The sequence below is a fragment of the Vanacampus margaritifer genome, chromosome 2, assembly GCF_051991255.1.
Source record: "Vanacampus margaritifer isolate UIUO_Vmar chromosome 2, RoL_Vmar_1.0, whole genome shotgun sequence".
Classification (NCBI taxonomy): Eukaryota; Metazoa; Chordata; class Actinopteri; order Syngnathiformes; family Syngnathidae; genus Vanacampus; species Vanacampus margaritifer.
In genome coordinates this window covers 4,809,171-4,833,955 of record NC_135433.1, presented here as the reverse complement: position 1 = coordinate 4,833,955, position 24,785 = coordinate 4,809,171, and the positions used below count along the sequence as shown (strand labels likewise).

Here is a 24,785-nt window from a genome sequence, read left to right as displayed (position 1 = left end):
TTCTGTCTTAATGCTTACTGTTAATCTCGTCTGGACTTTCACTTGGACTCAGACTTTTGTGACTGACTCAACTTGGACTCGGACCTTTCTGACTCAGACTCGACTTGGATTCAGACCTTCGTAACTCAAACTAGACTTGGTCTCGGACCTTTGTGTCTAAAACTCGACTTGGATTCAGACTTTTGTGACTGATTCAACTTTGACTCGGACCTTTGTGACCCGGACTCTACTTGGACTCGGACCTTTGTGACTCAAACTCGACTTGGACTCGGACCTTTGTGACTCAAACTCGACTTGGTCTAAGACACCTTTGTGACTCGGACTCCACTTGGACTCAGACCTTTGCGACCGACTCAACTTAGACTCAGACCTTTGCGACTGACTCAACTTAGACTCAGACCTTTGTGACTGACTCAACTTAGACTCGGACCTTTGTGACTGACTCAACTTAGACTCGGACCTTTGTGACTCAAACTCAACTTGGTCTCAGACCTTTGTGACCCGGACTCGACTTAGTCTAAGACCTTTGTGACTCGAACTCGACTTGGTCTCAGACCTTTGTGACTGACTCAACTTAGACTCGGACCTTTGTGACTCAAACTCAACTTGGTCTCAGACCTTTGTGACTCGGACTCAACTTGGTCTCAGACCTTTGTGACTCGGACTCGACTTGGACTCAGACCTTTGCGACTGACTCAACTTAGACTCGGACCTTTGTGGCTCAAACCTAACTTGGTTTCAGACCTTTGTGACTCGGACTCAACTTGGTCTCAGACCTTAGTGACTCAAACTCAACTTGGTCTCAGACATTTGTGACTCGGACTCGACTTGGACTTTTCAGACTCGACTTGGTCTCAGACCTTTGTAACTCTGACTCGACTTGGACTCTGACTTTTCAGACTGAAACTCGACTTGGACTCTGACTTTTCAGACTGAAACTCGACTTGGACTCAAACATTTGTAACTCTGACTCCACTTGGACTCTGACTTTTCAGACTGAAACTCGACTTGGACTCAGACATTTGTAACTCTGACTCGACTTGGACTCAGACATTTGTAACTCTGACTCGACTTGGACTCTGACTTTTCAGACTGAAACTCGACTTGGACTCTGACTTTTCAGACTGAAACTCGACTTGGACTCTGACTTTTCAGACTGAAACTCGACTTGGACTCTGACTTTTCAGACTGAAACTCGACTTGGACTCTGACTTTTCAGACTGAAACTCGGCTTGGACTCAGACATTTGTGACTCAAACTCAACTTTGTCTCGGACCTTTGTGACTTGGACTCAACTTGGACTCGGACATTTGTGACAAGGACTCGACTTGGACCTTTGCGACTCAGGCTTGACTTGGACTCGATAAAGGTGGACATGACTACAGCCATGCAATTCCTGTATTTTCTTTTCAAATTTATGCTTATTTCTTTGATTTCACAGTAAATACTTTACATTTTTACAGTATTTTTTCCCAGTCTCCAATTTAATCTATTTAATAAAGTAAAAGAACATTTTCCTTTACAGCCCCTTACCGTTCGTTGCAAATTGATGGTAATTTGTTGAATTATTATTATTTTTTTCCTTTTAGACGTTTCCACTGCAGTCCCTTCAGACAGATAGCGGGAAAGTGAAGGGGCCAGGTTAAGAGAAATGGAGGGAAGGGTTGATGAAAACAACAGATCTCTGCCTAATCCTTTTGTGTCCACTGTGTTAATCCGTCCGAGCAAAGCCCCCCCACCCCCCGCACCCCACCCCGGACTGCTTAACCCCAACCCACCACCACCACCACCACCACACTTGTGCATCATGTATAGCAGGCATTCCCACCACATAAACAATCAAACATGTTGTACTAACACCCGCCCCCTCCCCCCAAAATGGGTCCCCCAGACAGACTGCTGCTGCAGGTTCTAGACAGTTCATGCAACTCAGGTTCAACTCTTCGCCTGCTTTAATCCTGTTCACATTCTAGGCCGGCGGGAACAAGCCTCTCATTTGCACGTCTCACTTTGTTTGCATATGCAAACATATTTTAAGGCTACGCCAGGATGCCAGCGTGTGCATGCAAAACCAAATGTGTATCTTTTGTTTGGGGGGTCTGTTTTTTGTTTTGGCTGCTGTGAATGTAACAAATGCACTTGAGAGCAACATGGTACATTCGCAGCAAAGTATTTTTGTGTATCGGTGTTGTTTACGAGCTGTAAAGGAGTAGGGGGGGAGGGAATGGGGGGGTGGTTGCCGGGGGAAGAGGAGGTTGAGTCTAATGAGGTCACGCCCTGGCAACCCAATTGGCTCCTCCTACCCTGCTCCCCATCTCTCCACTCAGGAGAGGAGTATCGCCCCCCCCCCCTCCTCCCCCCACCTTCTGACAGATAGCTCTCTCCATGGTACTGAAGGCAGAAAAACACGCCGGCGCTCCAGTTACAGTACTACGGCACTCAAGAGAGGAAACACAAAACCAGAAAAAGCGTCAACGCACTTGCGAGAGCGCGTAATGAGGAGCTGAAGGCACTCGGCGAGGGGAAACGGTGTCAAGAAGCGGCGAAAGGGAGGAGAGGTCGAGAGGATGACGTGGTGACGGAAGGTGGCTACAGTAAGCGGTGGGCGTGTTCTTGTTTTGAGCCATCACTGGGAAGCCCGCTGTCATCTGTTCCGGCACAGACTTGACAGTCCAGACCTGCGAGGACCGGCTGGAACGTTGGGGACTTTAAACTTGGAAATCCAAACCTCTCTCTGGATGAGGATTCCTTTCACCATGTGTGACACTGCGGGAGATTTTGTGCATTTCAGACCGAAGGAATAGATTTGAACATCGAAGTTAAAAGACTATTAAGTATCCAGGCGAGCAGCATTTGAGGTGAGAGCGCGTGTTTGTGTCATGCTGGCGGCGGCGGCGGCGGTGGTGGCGGGTGCGGTCTGCAGCTCCACTGCGTCTTCCTTCCTTCTCTAGCATGTGCTGATGTGCGGAGTGGCAAAGCTGGCACCTGGCTCGGAGTTTGGCGCCATCGGGACCGGAGGGGGTCGGATCTCCCAATGGCCCAGTTCCTCCTGAGCCTCATCCCGGGTCACAGGGACTCCATCTAGCAAGCCCAGCAATTGGACCATACAATGGATGGATTTGTCTGTGGATTTAAGGGGAATAGCGCAGTGGTGCTCCAGCAAAGGTCAGAGTGTGTTCTGGAGGTGCCAGGGGAAGACAGAAGATACACTGGTGAACAAACCAGCAAGGACACTGGGCCACTGTAAGTATACCCACAACAAGTACCAATAGCAGGTAGGGCTGGACCATATGGCCCAAAAAAATTAAAAAAAATTCAGTCGTAATTATTGTATTCAAAATAATAAAACCAACATATATTTAACTCAATCACTCACAGACATTTTTACTGAAGCAACCCCATTCGCGCACGGCAGTTTTACTGGATTTTGACTGATTTTGCAAGGCCCACAGAATATTGTGTTCTATTGCTATAAAAACATGCAACCTACCAAAAGAAAGATTTGAGTCCCTTCTTTCATCAGGAAAAAAAAGGTTTATTTCTATTTGTTTCCGTTTTGCAGCAATTAGCATTAGATACGTTTCATCGATATTCACATTCCTGGTGAAAAACGGTCCCAAAAAAACTTGTTGCAACATGACCTTGATTGATCTCTTATACTCTGCTGCCACCTGCTGGCCGTATTTGTAAAAACTACCATTACTTCAAGCATTCTCTTCAGTTCAGAGGCTGCATCAAAGCCATGTGTATGCTGTACCATAAGAAAAAATGTCTTTGGGAGTATAGTAATATTTAAAATAGAACGTATTTATAAGTTTTTGGAAGCAAATGAGTGAATGGTTTAATTTATTCAAAAATAAATCATATGCAAAATGTTTAGACAACAATAACGTTTTTTTAAATCATTTTTAACATAAACCTAACTTTTATAACTTATGCAAAAAATAGCTTGTCATGATCCTGCTTAAATGCCACATTTTTTTGTAAAGCACCCGTCTAGTATTCTGCCACCAAAATTACAACTTACAATAACGTTAGGATATAACAGAACTTCATTATAACAGCTTTTAATAATCCAGAAGACAAGAGTGTATTTATTTATTTGTGTGCATCTCAATTTCACAACAATGTGATTTTTTAAAAATTACGATTTAATCAAATTAAGGGAATTTATTGCTCAGCCCTAATTTCAAAGTATTGGTACTCGCAACGGCGGCCGATACTATGATTGAGAACTGCAAATTAGAAATTGAAAGAATTGATTATTGCCATTAATTTCATGCAATGTTAAGGACAAATGCTATACAGTGTTACCTAATTTTCCGCTGGGGTTAGGTTCCAAAAAATACCCACAATAATTAAGATCCGCTAAGTAGTTAGCTTTGTTTTACATTTATTTTAAATGTTTTTAAGGCTCTAAACTTTTTTTTATTTTCTCATTGAGGCATTTACATTTTCTCACATTTCTCTCTTGTTTAAACAATATCAATGTTCAAGCCTTCATAAACTTTATAAAATGGGTACATTACTGTAAAAAATTGCACACAAAAAAATCTGAGAAACAGCGAGGCCGCGAAAAATGAACCGCATTATAGCGAGAGAACACTGTATTGCGATTTATGGATTTTTCTTTAAAATGATCTGTCATTGATGTCTTTGGGGGGATGAAATGTATGTATCAAATGCACTAATGGTATCGGCACTTGGTATCGTTATCGATGACTACTCAAAAGTTGAGCACTCATACTTGTATCTAAAAGTATCAAACATCCCCATTAACATTCATATAAAAGTTTGCATTTTCCTCTTTTCAATAAATGCAAAACATCAACAGCTGAATCAGGCTGCCAGGTGCACACTACGTCAGTGCACGCACACACGCAAGCGTGAAGGCGAGCGCCCGCAACGTCCCGTCAGCCGGCCATTGGCCTTGCAATCTTTTTGACATTGTGTCTGCAAAATCTCCACGCCGGCCTTCCCCTGTCACGCGGTTGCCTGGAAACAGGAAGTGTGTGCCACTTTCATTTACATCTCAAGCAAAGTGCACATCTGTGTTCCAACTGTTGCAGCCGATGTCAACTGAGGCACAGTCAGAGGCAGAAGAAGTTGTTTTTTTTTTTTTTTTTTAAAGAAAGAAGAAGAGAGAGATGGAGCAGAGCGGGCGGGGGCGGTGGGAGGGAAATTAGGTTGCACTGAGGCAAATGGGTTGCCGAATTGACAGGTTTTATGGAGATGAGCAAATAAGAAGAGCATTTCACATTGATGAGTTATGGGAGGACAATCCAACGTGAAAGGCTGGGCTGATGAAAACTGTGTGATAAACAAGCGGACTCCGGCGCAGAGTGCCGCTGCGGGTTTACGGGGATTAAGCAGACGGGCTTAATTCAGCTCAAACGCCGTTTGAACTGCGCCTTGCTAGCGCCGCATCCTTCACACGTTGAACTCGTGTACTTTGAAGGCGAGTCCGATTCCCATTTGTGACATTTCGATGTCTCAATATGCCTGCTTCATCATCAGCGATAAGGAAAAAAAAAATACCTCGACATCTTTAGGGCTTTGGTGACCTGGTTTGCACTATGAGATGCCGACTGCCTCCCTGCCCGCTCTAAAATGTGTGCCAAAAAAATATGGCGTGAATGTGTAGCGGCGAGCGGATAAACCCGACGACCCCGTGGCCACGCTGGATTTATTCGTAGACAGACACGAGGTAGACGGATGCCGAGGTTGGGCAGACAATGGTCGGCCTCCCAATTGGCCCTGCAATCTCCCATCTGGCTGCCCTCCAAGTACCCCACACATACCCACACACATACATAGTTATCGGTGACCCCCCCCCAGTGCTTCTCTCACACGTAAACAAGCATGAGTCTTAGGCTCATCTCAAAACAGTGACCTACATAATAAAAGCATGAGCTGTCTTCTCGGCTGCCGTGCCGACCTCTTCCCAATCCGTGTTGTAGGGGCGAACGCGCGTCCTCATTAGCCGCTACGACTGAGGAAGAACAAGTGAGAAGGAGCAAATGATGGCTGTTTTTTTTTTTTTTGCCGCACGCACATCCACGCTACGTCGCGATGATGCTGTCAGTAATATAAGAATAGCAAGAAACAACTCCAGCGCGGACTATTTTTAGACATCAAATGCAAGACGATTGCGCGCGCATGCGAAACCACGCACTGCAGTCGAGTAAAAATTAATCCGCGCTGCTCCCAGGAGTATTACATTTTCTCATCGGAGCCCACGACACATTTTCTTACAGATGAAAAAGCTCCCCTTTTGTAGTTGCAATCACAGCTACAAGTTTGGTCAGAGGAGGCGATTTCAGCCGGAGAACGTGCAAGCGTCACTTAAGAAAAGCAACAGACGTATCGGATACTGTACAGTAGGGGTGTGCAGACTTTTTCCTCCGAGGGTCACGTACATGAAAAGTTGAAAATTACTTTAATTTATCAAGCACAACAAAATCAGCCAAGTAGTACTTTGGATATAGAAAATTCTCCCCCCAAAAAATAATGACAAACCATCATAGCATTTCCCCCCTAAAACTGCATGAAAATAATGGCAATTTTATAATAATTTAAAAAAAGATATTTTGTATTTTTTTTATTTCTAGTTCTTGATCATAAAATAGCCACAGAGAGGACAGCTGATACTGCTTTGGCCCTAATAATAATAATAATAATTGCAACAGATATATTAGGGACCTCACAGCGGTCGCTGCTCGGGCCATAACTAGAGCTACGAGCAGCAATAAAGGGCCTTCATATCCTGGTGTACTTACAGCTGATATGAACTGGCACAATAAAAAAAATTAAAAAAATCAGCCCTGGCATTTTGACCTCGAGCAACTGATGTTAGTTTGGTTTGCTGTCTTCCAGTGTAAATGGATGAATGCGCTGCTCACTCTAAATTGTGCGCTGGTCTCTTGTAACATGGATAACATGGAGCGGGATAATAATTAGAACCACATCAGCCTCAAAAGACATGGGCCCATTGGACTTCTGCCCGATACGCTCGATTGCCAGTCCAGCCCTGCCGATTCCTGGTGTTGCTACCCGCCTATCGCTATGTATTACAGTGCTTTTCATTTTCAAAACTGCAACCCAAACGGCATAGTTTACGATTTTATAAGATTTGGAGTTGTTGAGACCCTAAACCACCCCAGAAAATATCAGGAAAACAAACCCCTGCACCAGACAGCAGCCAAATTGCTACATTCAGAATCAAAACACGAGCAATCTGTCATGAGTTGACCATTTTTTAAAGCAGTTACTTCAGAAAGTGTAGGAAACCTTTTTCGCTTGTACAAATGATCTGTCACTTCACTACGGTGTTGTGAAGAGAAATTATACTTGTTTAATTGTAAATAGCTAATTTGCATATCAGCATATTTAAAAGTAATAATAATAATAATCTCGACAACCTTTACGAAGCCGAGAGCTATTTCTTGGGAACAGATGAATGCGAAGGGCTACCAGTTTGATACACATTTATGAAATATGTTTAAATGGCCTTTAATAATGGTATTATTAGGGCCTGACCTATTTCATCAACTGATATTAGCTCTTTTAAAATAGTCAATAATCGGGGGGAAAAATTTGCTGACTTTTTTTTACATTTTTGTACATATGACGCTTAACCCCCCTCAAATAAATAAATACATATCGGTGGGTCGGAAATTGGTCATATTTTCCCAATTGCTCTCTCTGTTATACAAATACTGACAAAGGGAAAAATATTGTAAAACAGTTAAATATTCTGCCTGTACTTCATGTCTTTATTGTTTATTTTACTCTGCTAAATATCAGAATCAGTATGGGCCGTAAAAAATTATCCATGTCCATTTAGCTGTAGACTATCATAATTAGCAATTAATGGTATTCATTTATGTGAAGCCATTGATCATGTTAACTCTTTGACTACCAAAAACGTCAAATAACGTTTCGTAAAATCCTATGGCGGAGTGCCAAAGACGTTAAAAGACGTTTTTTTTTAAAACAGAGGTGAAACTAACCATTTTCTATTGTTGATTACTGAAAAACGGAATAAGGTAGAAACAAACTTTTTTTTTCTGATGAAAGATGAGAGTCCAATCCTTCATTTGGTAGTATGTGTGTTTCCATAGTCCAAACACATAATTTTCTGTGGACCTTGAAAGATCAGTCAAAAATGCTTAAATCGGCTGGCACCCACGGCATCCCTTTTCTGAAAACGTCTGGCAGTCAAAGAGTTAATGCTTTTTCATAATAATTGGCAAACAGATAAATATCTAAATGCAGCATTTTATTCCGATAAGTATCTGCTAGTGTTGGCATTTTGAAATGATCACTACTTTCAACATTCCACAATTGTCCCATCAGTGGTGAGCTATTTTTAGATCAGAACCTCATGTAGCCCACGGACACCCCCTAGCAGTTTAGCACGTACCGCGGCCCACTTAAAAGTGGATGGTGGGCCACAAATGGCCCCACGGGCCATAGTTTGGACACCGCTGCTGTATTAAGAAAAAGTCCAAATCAATCGAAGATACTGACTGTTTGTGTGGTGCCGTAGTTTTACATGTACTGTACTGTATGTAAACGTATATATCACATGATCTCTGAGGACGTCGCAATCCTCCAAGGAGACGGACATCGTTCAAAGCTCGTCACTAGCGATGAACCCTCCACGGCAACCGTAAGAAATCGGAAGAACAACAAGCAAATCTATAAATAGCTCAGCTATCTTTGGTTGACTTCTCACTGAGGATGACCTTGACAAACGAAGGTTGAGAGAAGAAATCTGTTAAGGCCGTTAATCACCGGCTTATTTTGTGTTTCCAGCGGAATCATTTGAAGAATGATGAGCTCCAAAGAGGAGGAAACTATCCGCTTCTTCCAGTATGTCGAGGAGAATGGACTGAAAGCCTACAACGGGCTGCTGGCTCAGAACCTGGACCACGCCAGGAATGAGAAGAATAGGATATACCTGCAGGAGAAAAACGACAAGAAGAGAAAACAGGAGGAAGCCATAAAGAGGTAGGAAGATTATTTGATGCGCACCAAAAAAAAAAAGGGGGGGGGGGGCAACCTGGCAACATTACAAGCATGTACATCCATTTTAGGGTTTTAGGGTGATTGTATGAATGAAGTATTAGCCATTGTCCTGCTTCTGAAGAGGTAAAAATGTCACTGGGTTCACAGCAGGAAGCGTTTGTAAGAAGTGGGCCAAGTGGCCGCAGGGTCCCTGCGGCGCAGGCACTTTGCCACATTTGGAGGATTGCAAGTACACACTATGCCCACCCATCATCTACGAAGGATAATTAGTTTTTCACTTTTAGATTTATTTGGGACTTGGATTGAGGTCAGCACTGCTCCATTTTTTTTTTTTTTTGGGGGGGGGGGGGTCTTTTAGAATGAAGAAACATGAAGTGTATTAGAATGCAATCAGCTGAGACTTGTCGTCATTTGTGGAGGTCAAACTGAAACGGGAGAAGGAGGTTGTCCTTACTTTGCAACCTCTTTATTATACGTGCACACGTTCCGAAAACCAAACGTGAACGAGGCATGTGCTTGCAACGTGAGCGGCACGTGCATACGGCGTGCTCCTGTTGTGGGGTAGGATAGAGAACACGGCGGCGTCATTGAGGAAGATTACGGAACGTGCCGGGGCAAGTCTAGTTTGCTGGGAATTTGGCAGACCGCGCCAAGCCGCAGTTTCTATTACACACCACCAGCACACCTGACAATTCAGTGACAGAAAGTAGTTGGGACTAGAACAGGTGAAACCAGGTCTAAGTTGTGGCACAGACGTTGCAACGCAATTTTGGTGGATGTGATACAGACGCAGGCAAACCTCATATTATACCATCATATTTTCATTTGGGGTTCACACACAGATGCATTGTGTGCAAGGTGGTCTCCAAATTCCCACAAGTGGAGATCTTACAGTTCCTTATAGACGTAGTTTGCGAGCATCAAGTCTGTTTCTGCTTCTGCAATGTAGACCACGCGCTAGGGATGTAACGATACCAAAGCATGAAAATACGATATGAACCTCACGATATGATAATTATCATGACAAGCTGGCGATATATTTAAAAAAAATAAAAAATAAAATTCATTTTGACATACATAAATGCCCTGCAATCACTATTAACATTGAATATTGAGGCACATTCTTGCTAATGCATGCACACATTGTGAATCGAGTTAATTTTCTGAGGATCACAAAGGTGTTACGTTCCACTTCACCTGGCCATTAGCAAGGGTCTTTCAATGTAGGTGGCCAAAACATGCCCAATTAAAGTAAAACTGCATTAATAAACGAACTGCCAGAGGGTGCTGAAACGGCATAAATGAAAAACAACCTCTTTAACAGATGTGCTGGTTTTAATATCATAACATGACGACGAACGACATTGTGGCAATTTTTTACGATATTGCCATTATCGCTACATCCCTACACGCCCCCACCCGCACAGAATTGAACTCATTTATACATTTTTAATGTTTTTTTTATGCTAGAGCATACAGAAGGCTTCAATTCAGCCTCTGAACTGCAGAGAACGGGTCAAGCAATGGTAGTAATTACAAAAATGGCCAGCAGGTGGCAGCAGAGTATAAGAGATCAACCAGGGCCTTGTTGCAAACAAGCTCATTTACCCACAGTTCTAAACAGGTCCACCATGTAATGTGAGGGCCCGAAGTGCACGCAAAACATGTAGTCAACACTAAAGCAATCATTGGCATGTTAGCTCAGTCGAGTTTGAGTCCCAGTAACTCCCGTTATGGTTTAGCTTACTATATTTTTGCTATTTACATAGCCAATCTACAATATGTAACACTTGGTCATGATTTGGCACATTTCAAAACAACCTATGTGGTCGTATTAATTGAAGGACTGTCATGATTAAATAGTAGCCTGAGGAACGGTTAAGCCGTCACACTTTCTACTACTACTTTCCTATTATCCAGGACTTTGTTAACTCATTCACTCCCGGCCATTGTCATTGAAGCAACCCTCTTCACTCCCGGCTGTTTTACTGGATTTTGACTGATTTTGCAAGGCCCACAGGATATCGTGTTCTATTGCTATAAAAACATGGAACCCATCAAAAGAAAGAAAGATAAGAGTCTCGTCTTTCATCAGGAAAAAATGTACATTTCTATCTGTTTACCCTTTGCAGCAGTTAACATTAAAATATAGCCAAGTTTCATCATTATTCACAAATCTGTTTTGAACTGTGGGTAAATGAGCCATTTGCACCATGGCCCTGGTTGATCTCTTATACTCTGCTGCCACCTTCTGGCCGTTTATGTATTAACTACCATTTCTTCAACGGTTCTCTGCAGTTGAAAGGCTGCATCAAAGCTTCTGTACGCTCTAGCATTAAAAAAAAAAAATCATGAAAAAAAAATAGTATAAATACGTCTTTGGGACACTTCAAACATTTAAAATAGAACATATTTATACGTTTTTGGGAGCAAATGAGTTAAGTTTCCTATGATGTTACAGCAAGAACAAAGAAACGTTCAGTAAATAGCTGAGAATAGGTGAATGTACACCCATTTACGTTGGGAAAAAATGGTACCCTTATTGACTTGTTGCACAATTTAATGTCTGATGACAACATTATGATGTCAAAACAGTAAAATAATTAAATGGAAACAACAATAGCTTGTGAAGAGATCACGTGATAATGAGTGATAGAAATAATCATGTGCTTCCACAGCTGACATTGTTCTAAACAGTCACATTTCAGCTGTCAGTACTGTATTACTCATGCACCAGAAAGGAGCGGATGGTAATTCGGTGACTGTTCCAGGACAAGACGATGCCCGCGGAGAATCGTTTACCGTCCTGTTACCCTTGCACTGTCTTTCAACTGTTGCCCCAATACTGAAATATTCATAGGCAGTCACTAGAGGAACAGTCTAAAAAAATAGATTTTTCACGAGGCACATGTAGGTCGATTAAATGACCCCCGTGCCCTCCATCCCCACAAATCCCCCCCCCCCCCCTTTTTTTGGGTAGCTGACTGAGAATGAATGAGACAGCGAGTACACATGAGCAGGCTCGCATGTAAACATGGCTGCTCTGAGAGCGAGCGTGCGAGGAAAATAGATATATTATCATCGTGAGCGAAAAGATAGAAAGCGTGTGGGAGACAAAAAAAAAAAAACGCTTCCACGAGTAAGGAGGAGGGAGCAAGTGTGTGGGGGGGTGCTGAAGAGGGAGAAAAATGTTAGTGATTAAACGTGAGCACCACTGCAGGAGATGTGTTTCTGCCTGGTGACAGCTGGAACAGTCGACAGCCAATCAGATCAACACGTTAGCTTTGAGTGAGGCCAGCCTTCCTGCCTTCGCCATCCTATATGGATTTAATGTAATCTGTCTTTTTATGCACTGTCATGCAAATGAACTGAGGTCATATGTTTTTTTTTGTGCCTGCGTTATTGCACCTGTGTTCTGTCCTCATAGCCAATCACTGGGCAAACAACCTATAAAAAAAAATTAAATAAAAATAAAGTATTTCAGTGCACAGAGGCACGACGCAAAAATAAACATGAGACACAGGATGCTTTTCCTGTTATTTTGACTGCAAAAACACAAGGAATAAAAATACGGAAATGAGGAACACCTAAATTAATTTAAACAAAATTAACTACCAATAAAAGTTATCAGGCCTGGCAAAAAACGAAAAATACACGTCGAGGTTATTGTGCCATTTTCTAAAAAATTACATTCCAATGTGCCAACAACCAAAGGTACCTCAAAGTGGTGCAGGCTGCAAGGACCCTTCATAGCTGCCCGCAGCTCTAGTTAGGGCCCGAGCAGCAACCACTGCTTGGTTCCTATTGTATCAGTAGAAATTATTATTATTATTATTATTATTATAGCGCAAGCAGATTTTAGTATTTGCAGTAGGACTGCTTGATTATGAAGAAAAATATTAATTTGGTAATAATTGAAATCACGATTAAGGACATCTGTTTATTGGAACAAAACAGGAAAATGTTCCAAGATGTAAAAATGATTAAGAAATAAATTTATTTGAAATACTATAAATATGCAGGTTTCTTTTGGACCAAACAAGATTTATTAAATTAGTCATTTTAAAACAAAAAAAAAAGGTGCAAATATATTTTATTTTATTTTAACAATTCAAAATTAGTATTAATAGTATTTTATTATTGTCTGCGATTATGCCGTTTTTGTAATTGTGGAGTGTAATAATTGAAATTGTAATTGAATTTCGATTAATTACACAGCCCTAATTTGCAATGCATCGTTTTTCTTTTCTTTTTTTAACTACTCTGTTATGCAAACTGGCATGTTTGTTTGATTTTCCACAAACAATAAACACATTGCAGTTCATTAAAACAACATAAGCACATGAATCTACTGGTTGGTGCAAGCTCTGCCTCATCAATCTGTGCACGTGCACTTTATTATTGTGGCTGCCTTCTGTATCCTGTTTCTATGGGTACAGCGTTGCTAGGCAGATTACAGCTCGGACCAGAACCCACTGTGCACCTTCTGCGCAGCAGCTGGCCGGGGGTGGGGTGGGGGTGGTCAGAGTCAGCAAAGTCACACAGGCAGGGGTCTCACACAACACACACATCAAAAAAAAAAAAAAATGTGAATGCAGATTCATGGCATTCAGTAAAGCGAAACTGAATTTTTGATTTTATTTACTATTTCTTTTTTATTTTCGTTATAATAAAAATCAATAGAAAACAAAAAACAAATAAATAAATACAAACTCTTAGGTGTTTAGCTCCGTGTTCTTCCGCTGAATCACACTCATTAGCATACTCCACTCAGACATCATTAACGCTCCTTTCAGGCCAATCACGCATTTATATGGTATTGATTGTGTACATGGTGTCGTCCTGAGTGTGAAAATGTGTTAATGTGAGCGGTGTTGGTCCTTTTTCCGGAAGTTAAACTCTAATCAATGCCTTTGAGAGAGAGAGAGAGAGAGAGAGAGAGAGAGAGAGGGAAAGAAAAATGGGAGAGGGAAAGGGGAAATATGAGAGAGGGAGAGAGAAAGAGGGAGAGAAAGAGGGAAATATGAGAGAGAGAGAGAGAGAGAGAGAGAAAGAAAAATGGGAGAGGGAAAGGGGAAATATGAGAGAGGGAGAGAGAAAGAGGGAGAGAAAGAGGGAAATATGAGAGAGAGAGAGAGGGAAATATGAGAGAGGGAGAGAGAAATATGAGAGTGCGAGAGGGGGAAATATGAGAGAGGGAGAGAGAAAGAGGGAAATATGAGAGAGAGGGAGAGAAAGAGGGAAAATGAGAGAGAGAGAGAGGGAAACATGAGAGAGGGAGAGAGAAAGAGGGAAACGAGAGAGAGAGAGAGAGAGAGAGAGAGAGAGAGAAATTAGGCCAAGAGAGAAAAAGGATAGATAGATAGATAGATAGATAAGAAGCGATAGATAAGAAGCAATAGATAGAGAGAGAGCGATAGAGCGATAGATAGATAGAGAGCACAAACAGTTACTGTACTGTATGTAAGGGTTGTTCAATTATTATTATTATTATTATCCCCTGCCAAGGATTTGATCTGCATGTCATGTCCCTCCATGATGTAATGCAATAGTCAACTCCCGCCTATTTGTGGCTCGCTATTCACAAATTCATTTATTCATATTTTGCTCCTGTGAAATCTAACATCATCGATTAGATGAGAAACTGACAAAACATAAATAAATATATATATGTATAAATATATTTGTGCTCTTTTTACACCCTGTAAGGACACAAGATGGCGGCAAAGTCCTGATTAATAGGAAAGTAGTTACTAATGACAAGAAAGTACTGTTGATGGAATATATCTCGACTGAGATACGAAGTTCATTCTGGCTTGTTAGTGAAAGTTACGACCTGTTCTTGCAGTGCATTTTTAAAAAATTTAATGATTTTTAAGCAATACCGCAGTTCATCGGTCGTACCCGTTAAATTGCATGTTTTTCAGAGCAATATTTTTATGAGTTTACACACTATACTTACTGTAATGACCTCTCATGTGTGAAAGGAGAACCAACAACCGATGCACTTTTCACAGTACAATACGGCATTTTCTATGTATTTTATGTTTGCAATATTTTTTGGGTGTTTCCAATATACTGTATTTATAGTGTTTAAAAATTCATGAGCATGAGTGTAATTTAAGAAGTTCTATTGTTTGAAAAGGCTTCAAAGAAAAAATACATGTAAGTATTTTAAAACGTTTTCGCTAGCTTAATGCTAACATAGACAAATTAATAAATAGCATCTATGTCTGTATTATACTGCCCCCAGCTGGCCATGGCATGTACACCAGAAGAAGCAGCGAGTGCGAAGGGCTACCTGTTTGATAATGACTTTAAATAACACATTTGCTCAAATTATGTTTAATCGTATGCTATTATTAATTAGTATATGTTATTATTAATACTGGGGGAGAAAAATTCGCTAACTCCGCTCAATCGACTATAAAAATGTCTGCCTCGAAGCGGGGGCCCATAGTTATAATGAACAATTAATAATTTGAACGTAATGATTTCTCACAATAATTAACAGATAAATACCAATATGCAAATCTTTCCTATTGTTTACGTTTTAAAATTTCCTAGAAAATCACAATGCCGCATTACTGGTGAGCGATGTTTGGAACAGGCCCAGTTTTCAAAAAGTACAATATTATGGAGTGATATTTTTCTCATCAAATAATAACAATTTACAAGTTTTTATATTGACTTTTTATAGAGGGAGGATTAAAGGCTTTTTCATACATTTCAATAAGAAAACATGATTTGAGATGTGAGTGTGTCACAGAATACGTGACATTTTTTTCAGGGGGGGGGGGGGACTCATTGAAACTTGTATGTTAATTTTTTTATGGCCTTTGCATGCATGTAATTGAAAAAAACACTTCCTTTTCCCCTTGTGTAGGACGGGGGAGGACATAGCAACAGAAGGCAAGCACTTACGTATGGGCTCCATCACCATGCCAGACCCGCAGGAACGCATGCCCGTGCCCCATCCGCACGCGCTGGCCTGTGGGCAGGGCTTCTCCGTGCGCTCCCAGTCGCTCCACTCCGTGGGTGGCAACAGCGGGGGCGGGGACGAAGAGGCGGGGAGCCCCACCTCCAGGAAGCAGCCCCCGCCCAAGCCCAGGAGGGACCCGGCCACCAAGCTGAGCATGTCGTCCGAAGCGGTGGACCACAGCCCCGTGTCGGCCTGTCGTGGAGACAGATGTGATGGTGAGCGGCGGTGGCACTTCACACCAAAGCGCGGCGCTATATTTAGCTCCTCTCCGAGGTGCCCTCTTCAACCCTGCTCCTCTGACAATGACATGACATCTAAGGCAGCCGTTTAGATTTAACCATAGTCACATGATTGGATGAGCAGATGCCTCAGTCGTACTTTTTAGAAGCCTTTTTAACGTCATTCCCCGTTTGAACATCAAAAACTGAACATAAACGGACAGCTTTTCATATAGCGTTTATCTACACCAAGTGCTGCCCTAATGCACTTTACAAAGCCACACATTCACCCAAACATTCTTACGCTGCCGCCAGGTCAAATGGGAGCAAATTGGGGTTCAGTGCCTTGCTCAAGGACATTTCAACATGGTCACAAGGGCTGAGGATCCAACCCACAACCTCCCAGTTAGGAAATGATCACTCTACCATTGAGCCATGCCGCCCCATAAAAGTTTAAAGTTCAGCTAAAGATTTAACTGAATAAATGTTAAAGAAAAATACTAGATTACAAGTAAATGTATTGAATTTAAAAGTCATTTTTTCAAGGAGCGCTAAAGGGAGACCACATACCACACTTTTGAGAGTCATAAAAGAATGCTTCACAATCTAAAACAAAAACTGTGATTCTTATCCACGACTAACGCATTGCATCCATTTTTTCTACCACATATCATAATTCTAGGTTATTAAATATATAATAACAAACTAAAATTTGTGTTAACGGAAAAAAAATGTTGGTAAAAACCAAAGCCAAAAACAATAACAACCAAGAACTCACTAAAACTACATCTTGATCTTACGTTTAGAAAACTAATACTAGCAAAAAATTATAGCCAAAATGTCCTTCGTTTCCATCTTTGTCGAAATCGTAATGAGTTTTCAGGGGTTAAATGTATTTATTTTGGCATTGCTGGACGGTCAAATAGTCAAGAATTGTTGTTTACCTTACTTTATTATACACTGCTACTGACTTTTTTTTTTCTATCTTTCTCTCGATAAACAATCCATAAATAAAAAATAAAAAAACAACACTAAAACTAATACAAAGTTAAACTTAATTTAAATGAAGCATTTTCAGGAAAAAAAACTATCCCTGCCACAGTTTGGCGTTAGCCCCTTGTGCTAGCTAGCTAGCTCCCTAGCAGGTATCCGAGCACCCGGGGAGCTAGCTAGGTAGCTCGCTAGCTAGCACCTGGGGCTAAAGCCAAACTGTGGCAGAGATTTTACTTTCTGAATCTGGATTTGCCACCTCTGACCCTGATCCCATTAAGGGTCGAAACCAGGATAAACACTTGACTGGTCACCAGTCAATCACAGGGCACATAGAAACAGAAAAACCTTAACTGAACCACATTTGGCTGCACTCAAGTCAGCCAATACAAAAAGGTATATTTCTAAATTCTATCTGTCTCCGTTTTGTAGCAATCAGCATTAGAATATAGCTAAGTTCCATCATTATTCACAAATCTGTTTAAAAAGAGACTTTTTGCAACATGGCCCTAATTGATCTCTTATACTCTGCTGCCACCTGCTGGCCGTTTTTGTAATAACTACCATTGTTTTAAGCGTTCGCTTCAGTTCAGAGGATGCATCAAAACCTTCTGTATGCTCTAGCATTAAAAAAACAACAACATAAAAACGTATAAATACGCTTTTGGGACCATGGCAATATTTAAAATAGAATGTTTTGATACGTTTTTGGGAGCAAATGAGTTAATCGGTGTTGGTAAGTCTGATGGTAAATAAAGTAGTGAAACAAGTTTAGGCTGCTAGGTCTCAGCTTCACAGGCTAACTTTGGGCCAGCAGATTGGGTGTAATCACTCATCCTGTGCTTTTATTTATTTAGTTTTATTTTTTCTTTGGGGGTGGGGTGGGGGGTTGCATTACAGTCATCTGTCAAGTGGGCAAAAACATCTTGACATTTCTGTGACCTTGTTTAAAAACCGTTACATAGTTTGAGGCAAATCACCAATTAAAGCCAATTTTTTTTTTTGTTTGTTGTTGAGATGGAATAATTGAGATCTATGAGCAGCGCCCTGCAGCAGTGTCAGTCTGTTTGGGCAGAATAAACGCAGTATGCTCATTTGGCCATGGATCAAAACAAGGACATCATTATAGGTGGCTCGGCGTCCTAAAGGCTCTAATAGAGTGGAATTAAATAAGCGTAAAAAAATGTTTTCCCCCAACCAGCATTTTGCATCGAGCGGTCCTCTATTATATCGTTGAGAGGTTGCAAGCGCAAACTAAAACAGGTTGCTGAGGGTTTTTGAGTCCATTTCAGTCGGGATGCTTGACTGCCAATGTGATGCGAAAGGACTCGCCCAGCCTGGCTGAGATTGGTGGGGATGTCCGTGTGTGCGCACAGATCTTCCTGGGCACCACGGCAACCATCCCACAGAAACAAGACCCCCCCACCCCACCCCCCTCGCACAGCCAATCACAACATCCCTGCGCAACGCGGTCCAATGGGGACGCGGAGATGTCGGAGTCGGAGGCGGCGCGGCCAATGACGGCGCAGCTGTGGGGGTGTTCCTGTCTGAGGGGGAGGGTTGCGTGCACTGTAGCGGGAAGGGGAGGAGCTTGCTGGAGTAGAATTCATTCAGGAGGAGTGAATGACCTAGATTTTTGAGTTTCCCTCAGGATGGGGGTACAGGGTTGCGGGTAAACACGACAGGGGGGAGGGGGGTAAGGAAAAGGAGCAATCGAGGGAGAGGAGAAGGGACAGGAAGGAGGAGATGTCACGAGCTGTGCTGAAACGGATCCACCACGCAAACCTGTTTGTGTGAGGATGCAGCTGTTGATGAAGGAACACACGCGCACATTAAAATGCATTAATAACATATACAGAACATCCCACTGAAATCCTGATTCCCAACTACTGTGCCGTGAGAGATCATCAGGTGCATCACGCGAAATGATTTCATCTCACTTAAGTGGTTCGAAAACTAGAATTTATGTACAACATATCATGTTTCTTGTACATAAAGCGTCGCCGTGCAGTGAAAGGCAGAACAATTAAATGCTCTTCCACTGGACTGTAAATCAATTTGTGATTCAACTGAGACCAGATGATCATTTCAGGGTTTATACTTAGTTACATTTTTATTTAGTGGTGTGCTGTGGGATTTCCTAGTGTAAAATGTGTGCCCTGATGCAAAACACAAGATGAGGCAATCAGAAGACAAGCAGTCTTGTGTGTATTTCATCATCTATGACTTACCACACAGGAATTGTTCTATGGGCAGCTTAATTTGTCTTTTCATTATAATAAGCATCGTCTTCATACTAACGGCGACCTTGGAGATTAAAGCTATGAAGTGTGTTACAGAAACATATCCATAAACAGCAACACTTTGTGATGCATATCTATTCAGGGTGTCAGGCGATTCATTTTTTTAATTTTACTTAATCGCATGACTTCAATAGTCATGAATAATCGCACATTTTTTATCTGTTCTAAATGTACAATCAAATGTACAATAAAATATTTATTCCCTAAGTTTTCATACTCTTGTTAACAAAACTGGGGGGGAAATGTTCAACAGAAATATGGCTGCATCTTTGTGGTGAGGTCATTTTTCTGCCACTAGATGTCATAATTGCATTGGTAAGACGTTGGTGACATCTTAGTGAATTTTTCTTTTTATATTAACTCATTTACTCCCAGCCATTTTCACTGAAGCAACCCCCTTCGCTCCCGGCTGTTTTACTAGATTTTGACCGATTTTGCCAGGCCCACAGAATAATGTTTTCTATTGCTATAAAAACACGGGACCTACCAAAAGAAAGATTAAAGTCTCTTTTTTCATCAGGAAAAAATGTATTTTTCTATCGGTTTCCGTTTTGCAGCAATTAACATTAGAATATAGCTAAGTTTCATCATCATTCACAAATTGAACAGCTTTTTTGCTTATTTAATTGAGTGGAGCAAGTAAATGGATCATTTCTAGGATTGGGGGGATGCGGGGGTGGACACTTTGCTGCCTACAGCTTTAATTGGTCTTTTAACCGTTTTGGCAGTCTAAATAATTTCAGCCAGTTTACACAAAAACTCAGTAAAATCTTGCTAGGTTGTCAATTTGTCTCTGCAACTCAATGATTATCAACACCAGTGACATACTGGGACCAAACCTTTACCCGGGAATTTAAGTGATCCAGACGGGTACTTATTTTACAGCAATTTTTTTCGTCACTTGGGAAGACAGCACAATTATACGTAAATGAATGGACTAATGCTTCATTCGAGCAAGTTCGGAAGTCGGATTTATCCCAGTTGGCTTTTCGCAGTTCTGACCTGAAAGTGGTTGTGACGAAAGTAAACAACCAAAATGCCGGATAGTAATAATTAGGTTTTTTTATTTTGGTCCTCAAAACACATTTTGACCACAAGCAAATTTTGCTTCTTTTATTGTTTTTATCCAAGCATTCCATTCAGTTCAGTAGTTCACCGTATCATATAATGCAGGGAGATAGCGGCATACTGTCACGTACGTTGTGTTATGTGAAGTTATGTTGTGATACTTTACATATTTCCAAACGTACTTAATTTGTAGTCCATTGCCAATCCAAAAAAGTACGGTATGGTACGGTACGGTATGTATTTATTTGAACATGGACAGTACACAACAACACATTGACCAAAACAAAGTCAGGAAAGATGCTTGGTACCAGGTTATAGCATAAATGCTAATTTCCACCTTTGGTCCCTAGGCAGGTTGTTAATAAACATGAAAAGTATACATAAACACATATACATTATATATATATATATATATATATAAATAAATGTACACCCACCCATCAATTTTCTATCCCTTGTTCTTAAAAGGGTTGCAGATGAGCTGGATTTCAGTTAATATGGGCAACACGCAATACCTGTCCTAATTTCCAACCCACAACGTGTGAGCATGTGTACAGTTGTGTCTGTGTTTGTGCGTGTCAGGATGCTGGTGAGTCATACAGTTATGGGAAGTATATGCGTGTGTCTGGGCCATCTGCTGTCTGAATTATTAAAGGCACAAAAACTTCCAGCTTGAAATTTTTCAGCCATGATCCGGGTCTCGGCAACACTCGCCACCAGCAGGGAACGGGCACTCTGGATCAAAACATCTCAGTATGTGACCCACAAACCCACGTTGAACAACTACTGCATGACGACGGTTCGGTGGTGTAACGTGCAACACTCTGAGGGGATGACGTGCTCTACCGCAGTAACTGGTCGAGCAAAACAACATATAAGCTCACTGCACCACATCAAAAGAGATTCACACTGCAATGCCACGTCACCGCAATCAGAAAGACGCTCCAGCGTGTTTGTGTGTGACCCAGATAACCGCACTTACATACTGCTTCCGCTGCTGTATATGTGACCTAGAAACACGCATATGCCTCTACCATTCCCACATATCTGACTCAAGATACTGCTCTTAGCCATGCACATTGACCTAGATCTGACCCACTGAACCACACGTGTTGCACTGCATATGCGCGTAAAATTCATTCAATGATTCATTCAAAAATAAGCAACGAAAAAGCAGACACAATTGCCATAACTGCAATTCACGTCTAGCAAAAAATCCCATTGGAATAATGGAACTAGTTAATCACATTCTCCATTAAAAACTATTTTTAATTTTTTTTTTTTTTTCCTGGAGCTCAGTATTGTTCATTCGGTAATTTTACCGATTTGACATGTCATCATCATTGCTCTCCTTTTTTTTTTTTTTTTTTTATGTGGGTGATTATGTGTATGTGTGAGTGTGTGTGTATTCATTAGTTCACCTAAAACCTATTTGAAAAAAATCCCATACCGTTCACCTAAACCGAACACTTCCAGCCAGAGTCGTGAGGCCATCAGGAGACCCGAGGAAGGACCAAAGAAAGGAAAGTGAAATCCAGCACCGACCAGACACCACCCACCAGGCCACCAACCAGAAAAAAAAACTATTTTTTTAATATCACTTTAAAATTCTTAACTATCATAATATAATTGTAATACATTTACTGGTGAAATAAACAATCGCTAACTAAAATAAAGAAAGGTATTCCCTCTGCACTTTGTGGTTCTGTTATTGCGTCACATTGTATTCAACGCCACAATCCTGGTGGATTAATTTGTAAATCCTTGTGCAACCCGAAACCAAGTTGCCATGACTACGGTTCTCTACTACCATACTTCCGGTGGAAGTTGCTTCTTCTTCATCAGTTTTAGAAGAAGAAGAAGAAGAAGAAGAAGCCGAAATCATTGCAAGTTAGTTTCAGTTCCCCACAAGGATTTACAAATTGCATTAACTCTTTGACTGCCAGATGTTTTCAGAAAAGGGATGCCGTGGGTGCCAGCCGATTTAAGCATTTTTGACTGATCTTTCAAGGTCCACAGAAAATGTTGTGTTTGGACTATGGAAACACACATACTACCAAATGAAAGATTGGACTCTCATCTTTCATCAGAAAAAAAAGTTTGTTTCTACCTTATTCCGTTTTTCAGTAATCAACAATAGAAAATGGTTAGTTTCACCTCTGTTTAAAAAAAAAAAACGTCTTTTAACGTCTTTGGCACTCCTCCATAGGATTTTACTAAACGTTATTTAACGTTTTTGGCAGTCAAAGAGTTAATTGCGACCTCAGTCTGTCTGCTGTGTGAACCTTATACGACCGCAAAGTGACCCCACATGCGGAGAAGAAGAGACGACATCACTCCCAACATTGTGTTTACTGAAGTAAATACGTATGGTCCAGCGTGTCAGGGCCTCGGACTTTTATAAGTCCGTCGATGCGGCTCATTTTTTTTGTCATCTCATACGTACAGAGGAGCGATACGGAAGGAGGTATTTTGGGAAAATGAGGCAAGGTTTTTCGATCTCTTCATTTCACTGATGATGATGTCACGTCATTACCACGTGTAATGAATGAACCGTCTGCATGGCTAAATGACTCACGCAGATTCACGGGCGATTCTCAGTCGTCGACTATTGATGACGTGCAGGTCAGAAAAACGTGACCTGGCCGTTCAGACTAAAGTCGCGTGGCAAAAAAAAAAAAATCTGATACGTATCTGATCTAGGACCACATATGAAAGTGAACCAGGACGGATTTGAAAAAAAAAAAAAATCATAATAGAGTCGTTCAGACTGTCATAACAAAACAAAAATACTGTAACTAAGCGTCTTTATCTTCCTCTCTTACAGCCCAAGACTGCAGTGAAGACTGCCGGCGGGTGCCACCGCCCAAACCCAAGAGGAACCCGAACACACAACTGAGCGTTTCCTTCGACGAGTCGTACATCAAAACTCACGGTGGCGGTGGAGTGTGCCCGGCCAAAGCGCTCCACCGCACGTGCTCCCCGTGCGAGCGCAATACCTCGCCACCGCAGAGTGACGACAGCCCTACCGACGATTGTGAGGACGAGCCCGTCTACATCGAGATGGGCGGGATAGACGTTGGGGCGCGAGAACTCTCGAAAAGTGAGGACGAGGAGCCAGGGGAGTCTGTGTATGAGGAGATGAAGTACCCCATGCTGGATGATATGGAATACCGTACCGACCCAGTGGGGTGTCGTTCCGCATGTCCTACCCCTGCACCGTATGACCCCGAACCTCTCAGTCGATGCTCCACTCCGAGAAACATTCCTTTCTGTGACATTCCTGCACCGTTTCCCAATTTACTCACTCACAGGCCTCCACTGCTAGTGTTCCCGCCAGCACCGGCGCAATGCTCGCCCAACTCGGACGAGTCTCCCCTCACCCCGCTTGATGTTAACAAATTGCCAATGATGGAGAACCAATCGTACAGCAAATCCCCGACCTCTTCTGCCGAAGCGCCCTCCTCCGCACACATCCGTAGAGAGCTCACAGCCACGCCGACCCTCACCGTTTCTGGGCGCTCCTCTGCACCTCCCCTGCCTTGTACTCTCTACAAATCGTCCACCTCATCGTCCTATCAACGCAGCCACTCGGCGTGCCCATCCCCGGTCAGCATGGGCCGCTGCCTCACTCCATTGAGCCTCATGCGAACGCCGCCGTTCGACGCTCCGATGCCATTTCCGGGGGGTTTGCCAAGGAGCGCGTCGGCCACCCCTCACGGCAAAGGGTCACCGCCCCAAGACGGCGGGGGACGACTCCATGGCTCCATGCAGAATGTGTCGACGGGTCGTTCGCGGACTCCCACCAGCCCGCTGGATGAACTGACCAACCTGTTCACCACCGGCAGGAACATGCTGAAGAAAAATGCCAGTGGGAGAAAATCCAAAGAGCCCGGAGAAAGTAAGTCATTTCAGACATTTTCCTGAAAATGCAATGTTATCGTCCACCCTCATTGAATGTGGTAAGAGCTAGCAATAGCAAACTTGGTCCTTGGTTTATGGAGATCCGTTCAATTGTGAAAACTCAAATTTATACACTGCGTCGTTGATAGCACTATCCAACACTCGTCCGTCCAATTCCGCTTATCCGGGGTCGGGTCGCGGGGGCAGCGGCTTTAGCATTGAAGCCCATACTTCCCTCTCCCCAGCCACTTCACCCAGCTCCTCCGACGGGATCCCAAGGCATTCCCA

The 24,785-nt window shown here is 42.2% G+C and overlaps 1 protein-coding gene across 1 annotated transcript in view; it reads left to right on the top strand.

Annotated features, from left to right (window-relative positions):
• The first annotated feature begins 2,382 nt into the window (after positions 1 to 2,382).
• nyap2b (neuronal tyrosine-phosphorylated phosphoinositide-3-kinase adaptor 2b) overlaps positions 2,383 to 24,785 on the top strand; it is a 33,060-nt gene continuing 10,657 nt past the window's right edge. The window contains exons 1-4 of the mRNA XM_077557508.1: positions 2,383 to 3,243; positions 8,821 to 9,015; positions 15,920 to 16,230; positions 23,422 to 24,495. Of these exons, the coding sequence (XP_077413634.1) occupies positions 8,837 to 9,015; positions 15,920 to 16,230; positions 23,422 to 24,495 (1,564 nt within the window). The 5' untranslated portion in view covers positions 2,383 to 3,243; positions 8,821 to 8,836. The remainder of the gene's footprint in view (positions 3,244 to 8,820; positions 9,016 to 15,919; positions 16,231 to 23,421; positions 24,496 to 24,785) is intronic.